General features: G+C 34.4%; 1 protein-coding gene across 1 annotated transcript; it reads left to right on the top strand.

Moving 5' to 3' along the window:
* The first annotated feature begins 1,938 nt into the window (after positions 1-1,938).
* Positions 1,939-6,204, top strand: LOC114417148 (glucosidase 2 subunit beta-like). Its single transcript, XM_028382253.1, has 6 exons — positions 1,939-2,142; positions 2,312-2,425; positions 3,015-3,110; positions 3,687-3,833; positions 3,914-4,057; positions 5,502-6,204. The coding sequence occupies exons 1-5, from the start codon at positions 2,034-2,036 to the stop codon at positions 4,015-4,017; spliced, it is 570 nt and encodes a 189-aa protein (XP_028238054.1). The 5' UTR covers positions 1,939-2,033; the 3' UTR covers positions 4,018-4,057; positions 5,502-6,204.
* The last annotated feature ends 6,015 nt before the right edge of the window (positions 6,205-12,219 follow it).

The following is a 12,219-nucleotide window of genomic DNA, read 5'->3' as shown; positions in this document are numbered from 1 at the left end:
GCAAAAATGCTTTGATTGAACTTGAAGTGAAATTACTCTTGTCGAGACCGAGTTGAAGATACACCAAACAAGATTAAGTTAAAGATACTTTGGTTCAAGATGAGTTGGATATACTATGGTTGAGGCCAATTTGGATATACTACTGCCAAGGCTAAGCTAGAGACGTTCTTCTTGAGGTTGAGCTGAAATTCCTTTAGTTGAGGTTGAGGTGGAGATACTCTAGCTGAGGCAAGGTTGGAGATACTTTGGTCAAGATCGAGCTGAAGTTACTCTAACTGAGGCTAAGATGAAGATAATTTGGTTGAGATTGAGGTGAAGATACTCTAATCGAGGCTAGGTTGAAATTACTTTGATTGAGATTGAGGTGAAGATACTATAATCAAGTATATGTTGAAGATACTTTTTTCAATGTTTGGGGTGAAGTTATTCTAACTAAGGTCGAGGGTAAGACACTATGGTAGGGGTTGAGGTAATATTACTCTAGTCAAATTGAAGATACTTTGGTCAAGATTGAGTTGAAGATACTCTAGCCATAACTGACTTGAATATGCTTTGGTCTAGGGCAAGCTCGAGATTCTTCAATCAAGGTCAAGTTGAAGACACTTTGGACATGATAGAGCAAAAGATACTTTTTTTAAGTGAGTAGGATTCCACATTGGAATTTTTTTAAGTAAAAATATGATCATAAACATCTCTCCATCCAACGATTCTCATTCATTCCTTGATTTAGTCAAATGTGTTCTCTTCACTCCCTCAACTCCCTTCATCTTCACCTATTCCTTTTCCTCGCACCTTCAACAACCTCATTATTCATCATCACTGAATCCGCAACAAACTGGAGCGACACGTAGGCTTTGAAAGACCTAAAGAACAACCTTGACCTTTCCTCCATAACTCCAAGCTCGTGCCTTTATTCATGGGACTTCTCCCTTGACCCTGCGACAACCTTTTCAATGACAAGTTCACTTGCGGCTTCAGGTGCGACGTTGTCATTTCAGGAGCCACCCGCGTCACCGAACTCGCCCTCAACCCATCGGGTTACACGAGCCCACTCGTCATAAACCATCCCAACAACAACAACAACAACCACCACCACCACCTCCCATTCCTCCAAACCCTCGACCTCTCCAAGAACTACTTCTTAGAGATATTTGACTGAATCAAGCAATGAAACCGCTAGACCTCATTCTCGTCGGTGATGCACCATGTGTTCTCCACGCCATCGTTGCCCTCGGCGAGCACCATGGTGGTGCGTGCCTTCATTGCCTTGCGAAACTTTTCGAACCATGCCACAGTGCATTGCACACTCTGCACCTTGAAAATCAGTTTGACTCGACCTAAGAGTGGCTTGGGGCCCCATCTTGTTTGGTTGTTGATGATGGGTATTTCGAGCTTGGATGTTTGGGGGTGATGATGACTTTGTTGTTGTTTCGGACATGGTGATTCATGCTTCAAATTCAGGTTTGGAGTGGGGTTGTTGTGGTTTTGGGGTTGGTGGTGATGACTTTGTTGGTGATGAAGAAGAAGAAAAGAAGTTGCTATGAAAACATAGAGGGATGTTGAAGAATGATTTTGTGATGCTAAAGAGACCAAAGAAAACAGAGAAACCAAAAGATTGAAACCACACAATAAAATGACATCAATTTTTACTTCTTTTTTTTTTGAAAAAAAAGCACACATATAATCCTAATCAGACAATAATCACACATGATAAGCCTGTGTGACCAGTTAAAGAATACGTAAGTAGATAACGGATTCTGACCAACGAAAGAAACTCGGACAAAACTTTTCAAATATTAGAAAAGGAAAAATTTATTAGGATAAAAAAAAATTTATCATAAAAAAAAACATAGTTATGCCAAAAATTAATTTAACAAAATTATTGCTAGGAATGTGACTCCGAGAACCTAACATCAAAGAGTTAAAAGTCAAGTCAAGTCAACAAAATCCCGAGCCTCGAAAATCGAGAGTGAAACTGGCTTCTCTCGCGGAGAGAAAGTGAACACCACACTCTCATTCATTCCCACAAAGACATGGACTTGCATTGCTTCTTCTTACGTTTCCACTTCGCATGTTTTCTTCTCTTCGCTACCGCCGCATGTTGCTTTTCACACCCTTCTCTCCTCGGCATACACCCTCTAGGTAGGTCCTCGTGTCCCCCTTTTGCTTCAAAACACCAAAGCTTGGATCTTTTCCCAAGTGGGAGTTCAACCCAAGTCACACGTTGCAGCTCCCACAAAACCATTTTTGCTCTTATTTGTATGTATATTTTGATTATCTTGATGAATCTCGAATTAGGTTTTGGGTGCAGATGAGAAATATTACAGCTCTGAGATGATCAAGTGCAAGGATGAATCGAAATCCTTCTCCAGAGACCGTCTGAATGACAATTTCTGTGACTGCCCTGATGGCACTGATGAGCCTGGTATGTATGCCGGATGATGAATTTTATGGCTGTGTTGTTTCCTATTTACAGATAATTCTATGATTCATCAAGAGTTGTGAGGGTGCTCGAGTTATAGTAAACTCCTTGGTACCTGTTTTCGATTTCTACGGATAAAAAAAGAAGATAATTTTGCGATTCAGGGAAACTTGAAAAGGACAAAGACTTTGATGCAGTTCCATAGGTATTTTAGTGCTGTTTTCTAAATAGTATTGGAGTTTTACTTCGATTATTTGCGTAATAAAGGCTTTCATTAATAGGTTACTGAGATTACCAAGGTGGAACTCCAATTCTGATTAGAGAGCAACATCAAAAGCACCTATAGAACTGCTTTTAAGTTTTGTCCCAATTGAAAATTTGACAAGAAAAGTATTTGATCATCTTAAGCCTTGGTTTTTAATGTCATTGACTTTTATTCTTTGATCTTATGCAAAATGTTGGTAATTTGATTGTTTCTCTAGGTTTCAATAATTTTTGTTACCTTTTCATGTACATCACTTTAGCAAAATCATGACGTGAATTATCATACCATTTATAACTTGTTAGGATGTTGTTGTTCATTTGACTACAGGGACTTCGGCTTGCCCCAACGGAAAATTTTATTGCAGAAACCTAGGTAGCAAGCCGCAGTTTATAGTTTCTTCTCATGTTAATGATCATTTTTGTGGTAAGCATTTTTTTCCTGTTTTTTTATACGTTGTACTTCTTTTTCCTGTTTCCCTATCTGAGTTTTGTTCAGGTCTGTTTGTTATAGCACTTTGCACATGTCTGTGGAGTTTTTCCAAGGCAAAAGAATGGACTAGAGATCTAAGTAATTACTAGTTACAACCTAAAGCCTAAAGACTTTGTGTTCTGAAAAAGATGGATAGTCAATGTCTTCCTTTGAAGTTATCTGGACAGTGAATTGCATAAACATTTCTTAATCTCCATATTTTCCTCTACTAATTGATTTGAATGGCCTTTATAAATGAATAAAATTTTGATTGACTTTTGGTGTATTGTCTCATACGGTTCTTGACCTGATTTAAACTCATTACCTATTTGAGATTAAATTATAAATAGATTTAAATTCATTAATACCTGAATTTAAGTTGCAACCAAGCTGGTTTAGCATTTCATATGAGCAATCTGTTTTCGCATAAATTGGCAATGGAGATTACTTTTCCTGGGGATCAAGATATTTAGGCCTGTTCTGCCTTCAACTTTGAGTTCCAATTCTAATTCTCATTCAATATTGCTGCAGATTGTTGTGATGGGAGTGATGAATATGATGGAACCGTTTGTTGCCCAAACACATGTGTCATGGGTGGGAATGCTGAGTCCACGTTTAGGAATTGCAAGTCAAAAGCAAGTAAAAATGGAGTGAAGTCAGAGGAATCGGTTCATACTGGTAACTTATTATCCAAGAACTTCTTCCATGTGTTTAGAAACTTATAGGTAATTAATATAAATGGAAACTTCCTGGTTTAGGTTTGAAGTTGGTGATTATTCTACAAGTGATTCTGGTTATTTTTCTGGTATTTCTCTGGAGTTTTCGTTGCCGCACCAGATCTAGAAGGAGACGTTACCGGTGAATTGAAAGAGACCTTGCAGTTTACCTGGCATTAAACTGTGGTAATATTTTAAAATATTTTCTTCATTTTCCCTTTCTTAGTTCTTTGTTATCATGAGTTTATATACTTTTGAATTAGTTGATGTCAGGGTTCATTTCATTTAAACATTCCATAGTATTTGATGAAAAACAGAAAGAGTGGGAACAAGAAGCATCTTGGAATTTATCACCTTTTTAATTTGTTTCCATTCAGGAAAGATATATAAGAAACCAAATATTGCATGCTGTACAACTTTAAGATATTAAACCTTTTTCCAAATATATGTTTAAATTGACTGGTTGTTGCTGTATCATTGAGGCACCAGGATTAAGTTGAAGAATATAGATAACATAGTTTTTTTCTATAATATGATGTTTCCCTATGACCATGGCAACTTTTTGTGGTTGCTTAATAGGTTTTTTCTTTTTTTACACATTGATGTCTTATTCTCTTAAAACTTCCATTGACAAAATAAATGGTTCATGGTAACATATAATTAATAGTTCTTTAGTATGCTCTATAATTCAAGACATGGATATTAGTTTTTTCTTTTTGTTATGGTGGTTTTGGCTTAAAAGATCATTGTTGTGTGTCGTGTGATAAGGCAAGCATAACAAACATGCTTATCTATTACTTGTTAATGTGGGAACCTTTTTTACAAGTACACGATATCACAACATTCTTGGTTCAGTTGGTTGCTATTTACTATGAATATGTTTAATTAAGAGTGGCATATTTCAATGCTCAGTGTATTGGTTCCATTCACATATATTTTTACATATTTTACATCGTAATATCTAAATGTAGTTATATGCTTGTTATTGTTAAATTAGACATAAGTGGTGTACATTTTTGTGCACATATCATCACATCATGACTTTTGTTATTGATGTACCAAATGAGTTGTGATTTTATAATTATGTGATATTTTTTCACCATTGGTAATGTTCCATTCTTTATAACATGATGGGGAAAAAATTGATACTTTATGTGATGAATGAGAGGGTGGCTGACTTGGGTTAGTTATTGGCACTGCTGAGTTCGGAATGGGAAAGAAAGGCATAGGAATAACAAGATGAGGAAGCCTTAACAACTCTTGTAGGACTATGCTCATTAGTACGGAAATGAGAATATAAGCCGGGGAAGGGATGAGAATAGGGGGGCATTGAGAATTGTTGTAGTCTCGTTTTCTGCATTCTGTCTCTTTCCCTTCTGACCTTTCGTCTTCTAACTCATACTATAGTTGATGTTTATCTCCATAATACTGATAGTGTGAATCAAATAATACACTACTCAATTCTGATACTCTTCTGTGTTTTCTGTTAACACTGCAATCTTCCATTACATTTTCTCAATCCCTGGCCTTATCTTTTCACTTCTCTCTTTCGTCATATTTATACTGTCTCTTTAGTCTTTATATGCCATATTGATCAAAATCTAAGTATCTTTCTGAAAAATCTCTGCAGGGTTTGATGTTTGTTATGGTACAAGGTGCTTCAGTACTATATTAATTTATAAACAGCCGTGGCTAGATCAACAATGCACCTATTTCTTCTTCATTTCTGTCCTTTTATGAACGTCCTTCAATTAGTCAATGATCATCATTATAAAAACTAGAGCAGGCTATTGGAGCACAACAGACTCAACGTTCTGGTTGTATTCCAGTTCCTCAAATCCTAGTTTCTCTCATTTGCATGGTTGGAGGCTTGAAGCAGCAATGTCTGTCTCATAGTCATTTTTTATCTAATATTTTACTGGAGGTGCAATCAATTGGATAACATCTTGATTCTTGATTGTGGGATTTGTAATATATCTATCTACTATCATATCTTAGTATAGTTGATCAGTTGGAGTCGAAGTTCTGAAGGGTATAGATTTAGAGTCACAACAACATTGTTATGAGTGCAGTTTGCAAATTCAGGAGTTTCTAAGGCACACTGATGAAATTGTTAGCATCACTACGATCAAATAGGGATATATACAAAGCTGTTGAGATTATTGATTTCCTGGAAACTCAGTTTTGCCCTGTTAGATTTGAAACTTACAAGGTAGTGGCCGAATAATTGTATTTGGTAAGTGTATCAAATCACTACGATAGAACAAAAGAAATTGTCAAACAAGGATTACTGTTATCAATTACCACTTCAACAAGTCTTGCAGTTTATGATATACACACGCCCACTTGGAAACAATTTGAGGAATTAATTGAAGTGGAAAATTAATCAAATTTGAAGATACTTCGGGCATTATTGGTGAGTGGAAGATGACTTAGATTTTAAATATAGCTCTTAGCTGTTAAATTATTGAGTGGACTAACTATCAATAGTTCTTAATGCTAAAATGGCTGTCACGTATTGCAATAGCTGTGTGGCATCTGATTTTTGGTGTCGTGATTATTTTTGTAAATCACAATCACACCACTGTTGGATGATCCTGCGCTGAGGCAGAGAAATATTTTGATTTGCCAAATATTTGGGAGTAAATATTTTAATAAACTCCAAGAATAATTAATTCATAAACTTCTAAATCTTGGGTTGTTATTCTTCAAAATCTATTAAAAAAATTACACACTACATTAATTAGCTGTAATTATAAAGTCAAAATAAAAAATACAAATAATTAAGTTGTTTTTACCTCTAAGCTATCTTAATAAAATCAATAACACCCCAAGCTTCAAAACTTCTGGAAATGAGATAAATGAAACGTTGTAGTTATGGAAAACAAAAGTTAAGAGACAGACCAAATTGTTTAAGTTAAAGGCAATACAAACTTGGGGTTTTATGCTGTGGGGAAATAAGAATCGAAAGAAGTGGAAGCCATGAAGAAAGAAGGGTGAACTATGCAGTAGTGATGCATCTTGGAGTAACTGTTTAATGAAGCTCGTTGGACATTGGTTCAATCACGCAAGGGGTTAGGACTTTGGAAGTTACAAAATGGAACAATAGTAAAAGTTTATGCAAGACTTAGGAGTTGGGAGGGGTAAAAATAATAAACAAAGGTAAATATATGTGAGTGAGGAGTGATGTAAATACTAAGATACTTGTATCTATGCTCATTCTCACTAACCAGATCTTCTTTGGCAGAGATTAATTATAGCATTCTTGATTCTTTACTTTTTGGTGATTCACATATTATGATATTTCATATGGTGACACTTCCCTCAACTGTAAGAATTAATGTCTCATGTGAGAGACATGTGACTTATGTAGGGACTAATAAGTAAATAATTAACGATTAAGAGCTAAATTGTAATTGGGCTTAATAGGAGAAGTTTCTAGGGTTAACTATTATTTGATGGGAGTAGTGGTTATAAAAGGGGCTTAATACCCACTAACGTGAAATAAGGTCCCCTTCCTGACCAGAAAAGTGTTCTCTCTCACCCATAGCCATCACGAACGGAGAGAGGCAGAAAATAAAGGCCAAAGGAAGTGAAATCTTATTTCTCTCCTTTTCCAAGGAAATCAAAGTACAACAGAAGTTCCTATGAAGAAAGGTACAAGTCTTCCTACGGAGAAAGGTACACAAAACATTATCTATTATTTATTGATTGTTTGTGAGAATCACAAGTTTCAAGATCTTGTTGTTTCCTATAATTGATAGTTTAGGAAACCCCTTAAGAAATTTTTACATGTGGTATCAGAACATGTGTTATGAAATTTATGATTCTCCAAGAATGATTTAATTTCTCTCAATTATACATGAACCCTAATTATGAAATTTAGGGATAATTTAATTTCTTTCAATTATGTATGAACCCTAATTATGAAATTTAGGGATAATTCAATTTCTCTCAATTATGCATAAATCCTAATTATGAAATTTAGGAATTTTATTTTTCGCTGCATGTATTGTTTTATTGGCAATATTTTTATTATTGTTGAATACCAATTTTTTGGAGAAAGATTATTTGAAAACTTATGATTATGTGAGAGAAAGTTGCACTGCATGTATATATTAAATTTGGAGAAAGTTTTTACTTCTAATGGTGAAAGAAAGGAAGCGTGCCTAAACGTAAAAATTCAATTTCAATCTTGAAAAGCTGCGCAGGTACGCTTGTTGCAGGAAGAATATGAAATTTTGGAAATTGCTATTTGCAACCTTATGTTTTCTATTTCCAATCTCACTTGATTTTTTTTTTCGAAAAATTATTGTCGAACGTGATTAAAGGATTGAAAATTTATGTTCTGTAATTAAATTAATGTGAATGTTTTGCAATTATTGGTAGCAGTAAATATATGTATATGCTACATATTTGCTTGAACGTGTTAGAATGCAAAAACACAAATAAATGCAAATATTATTTTATGGTATGGAATGAAATTAATAGAATGACTATGAATTGTTAATAGTAATAAGTATGTGCAGGCCATACATATTTGGTTGGAATTAAATGTATGTTGAATTTGTTAGTCACCAAAGTGGCCAAATTTGTAAGGTTATTTAATTCCAAAATTAATGATTATTTTGATTACTCATAGAATAATGGATGCTAAATTATATGGTTATTGGTTTATGGGTAATTGAAATTCATTGTTATAAGGCATTTATGGATCACCCAAAGGTTGATTAGTTGTTCTTATAATTAATGAATATAATTGTAGGCGATTTGTGTGTATCATTAGTTTTATTTATATGCCCAAAGGAAATAGATACTACTAATTGGTGCATATTTAATTGCCAAATAATGTTAAAATTTTATTAGCATCATTATGTTTGTATGTTGTGTGTTGATGTATCACCCAAAGGAGAACATCAATATACATTGACTGTTATCTGAATGAATCATATGTATGACATGTATTTTATGTCTCAAAACACTTATGTGAATTTTATTATGTAATACATGTTTTGAATTTATTGGATTCTTATGTATCATCTGAGCCAATTTTAATGGGCTTAACTTCTCTGACTGAAATGAGCAAGTCCAATTTCACCTCGGTGTTTTGGATCATGATATTGCTATGTTGGAAGAGAAGTTTGTTACTATTATTGATGTTAGTAGCAATGAAGAGAAAGTTCATTATAAAACTTGGGAAAGATCCAACAGACTCAGCCTAATGTTGATGAGAATGACTGCTGCAGACAATATTAAGACAACTTTCCCTAAAATTGAAAGTGCTAAAAAGTTTATGTGATTAGTGGGAGAGCGCTCTCAAACAGCTGATAAGTCTATTGCTGAGACATTAATGAGTACATTGACCACCATGAAATTTGATGGTTCACGTACTATGTATGAACATGTCATTGAGATGACAAATATTGTAGCAAGACTTAAGACCTTGGGAATATAATGGTTGTGAATGAGAATTTTCTTGAAACAGCTGATAAGTCTGTTGCTGGGACATTAATGAGTACATTGACCACCATGAAGTTTGATGGTTCACGTACTATGTATGAACATGTCATTGAAATGACAAGCATTGCAGCAAGACTTAAGACCTTGGAAATATAATGGCTGTGAATGAGAACTTTCTTGTTCAATTTCTTCTAAACTCATTATCGTCTGAGTTTGGCCTGTTCTAAATGAACTATAATATCATGAAAGATAAATGGAATGTGCATGAATTGCATAGTATGTTAGTTCAGAAAGAAACGAGACTTAAGAATCAAGGAAGTCACTTAGTCCATTATGTTAGCCACCAAGGGAATCAAGGAGCTTGAAAAGAAATTTATGAAGAAGCATGATAAAGGCAAAGGGTCATTAAAGAACAATGATGACTCTTTGCAAATCCAGAAGAAAGGTATCAAAGGGCAATAATTGTCAATTTTGTGAAATTAAGACATTTCCAAAAGGATTGCCTAAAGTGTAAGTCTTGGTTCGAAAAGAATGGTTAGCTTAATGCTCATGTATGTTTTGAATCAAACTTAACTAAAGTTTCCCATGATACATGATGGATTAATTTTGGATGTATGACTTATATTTCTAACATTATCCAGAGATTCCTTACAATCCAAATCATAAGCCCAAATGAGAAGTTCATTTTCATGGGGAATGAAGTGAAAACTCCAGTGGAAACAATTGAGACTTATTGTTTAAAACTCAACACTGGACATCGTTTAGATTTATTGGAAACTCCTTATGTACCTAGTTTATCTAGGAATTTAGTTTCATTATCTAAACTTGATGTTACTGCATACTCTTTTAATTTTGGTAATGGATGTTTCATCCTTATAAACTTGATGCTACTTCGAAATAGCTGGTCTTCTTTCTCTTTAAGTACACAAAACATTATCTATTGTTTATTGATTGTTTGTGAGAATCATAAGTTTCAAGATCCTGTTGTTTCCTATAATTGATAGTCTAGGAAACCCCTTAAGAAATTTTTACATCAACATCCTTATTGGTCAAAACTCTCTACAAGTTAGAATCTTTCGTAGATAGTCTTTTTTGAGATCTCGACAATATGTTTCAACTACTTTTAGGATCAATGATTGTCCCCACAAACTAACACGACACTTTTTAGCGTATTTTTTTTCTCAATCACGTTTTTCGGCAAAATTTCCAAAAGGTCATTCATCCCATAATTATTCCAAGTCAAACATGCTTAACTGTAGAGTTTTTATGTGATAGGCAATCAAAAATTAAATGCATCTTGTCAGTATAGGTAGTACCAATTAATTCTTTTAAGTTATCATCAATTATACAGTCTCGTACCTGCACAACCTCTAGATGTCTCTCCCGATATGGTGTGGTTGAAGGATGAACCAGATGAAAGCTGGTGAACATTTAACACCCCGATAAATTACATCGGAAAGAGAGGAATCTAGAGGTTGTGCTGGTATGAGATCGTACAATTAAAGATAACTTAAAGGAATTAATTGATACTACTTATATTAACAAGACACATCTACTTTTTGATAGCCTATCACATAAAAACTCAACAGTTAAATGTGTTTAGCTTGAAGTAGTTATGGGATAGGTGACCTTCTAGGAAGTTTCTCAACAAACATGTGAATGAGGACAAAGTATGTTGAAAAGTCTTTGTTGATTTGTAGGGTTAATCATTGATCCTAGAAACAGACAGAGTTGATTGTTGAGGTCTCGAAAATGACTACTTACGAAGAGTTTTGACCAACAAGAATGTTGAGTGAAGCATTACCATGTGAAGTGTCGTAATGTGAGAGCCTTCGAGAAGTTGACAATTAGAGACGTTACAAATGGTCTAAGAGCAAACCTCTTTTCTAATACGGTGTGGTTTGAGGACGAATCAGGCGGAAGCTGGTGGACATGTAAAACCCTAGACGAATCACGCCAAAATGAGAAGGATTCAGAGGTTTTGCAGGTATGAGACTGTATAGTTGAGGATGTCTTAAGGAAATTAATGGGTACTACCTATACCAACAAGATGCATATAATTTTTGGTAGTTCATTACTTAAGACTCTAAAGTTAAGCATGTTTGTCTTGAAGTAGTTATGAGATGAGTGACATTCTAAGAAGTTTATTGGGAAGCATGTGACTGAGAACAAAATAAACTAAAAAGTCTCGTATTGGTTTATAGGGACATTCATTCATCCTGAAAGCAGCCAAAACAAATTGTCGAAATCTCATAAAGGAATGCTTATGAAGGGTTCTAACTGGTGAAGGGTTCTAACCAATGAAAAATTGAGTGAAATGTCATTATGTGAAATGTCATAATGTAAGAACCGTTGAGAAATTGACAATTAAGGATGTAACATTAATTATCAATAAAATTAGTGGATACTCCACACTAATATCATGTAACTAAAAAATCATTAAGCAGATAATCACCCTACTCATATATAATTTTCACAAGTACTCATTTATTACATTACCCATTTCACCCTTATTAATAAAGTGAAGACATATTATTGGCTTGATGCAAAGGAAGGCTTAAAGGTAGAAGGGGAGACGAGGGGAGAAAGAGGTCGTTAATTCAAATCCATCCTACTAACATTCTTAACCAAATTAACATTTTTTGATAAAAAAAAATCTTATTAATAAAGTAAATTGTTGTTTCGGGAACATGAAGTAACTTCATGTGCATTAAATGCATCATACACTATTATTTGGTGGGAGGTATTAGGTTATGCTTCTTGTGTCCTGTTTCCGGTCATCTTTCTGTTACTCCAGACAGTGATCAATGCTTGATACATGGTTTATTAACCTTATAATTGACTTCTCTTTTATTCCGTTCACCTCACCCAAATCTAAGAACATAGAG

The sequence above is a fragment of the Glycine soja genome, chromosome 6 (assembly GCF_004193775.1).
Source record: "Glycine soja cultivar W05 chromosome 6, ASM419377v2, whole genome shotgun sequence".
NCBI lineage: Eukaryota > Viridiplantae > Streptophyta > Magnoliopsida > Fabales > Fabaceae > Glycine > Glycine soja.
This window is presented reverse-complemented; position numbering and strand designations above follow the sequence as displayed.

Bases quoted from the DNA above. Each gene is read 5' to 3' on its own strand.
- LOC114417148 (XM_028382253.1), top strand. From the start codon at position 2,034: ATGGACTTGCATTGCTTCTTCTTACGTTTCCACTTCGCATGTTTTCTT. The intron at 2,143-2,311 runs GTAGGTCCTCGT...TTTTGGGTGCAG, and splicing joins CCTCGGCATACACCCTCTAG to ATGAGAAATATTACAGCTCT. The intron at 3,834-3,913 runs GTAACTTATTAT...TTCCTGGTTTAG, and splicing joins AGAGGAATCGGTTCATACTG to GTTTGAAGTTGGTGATTATT.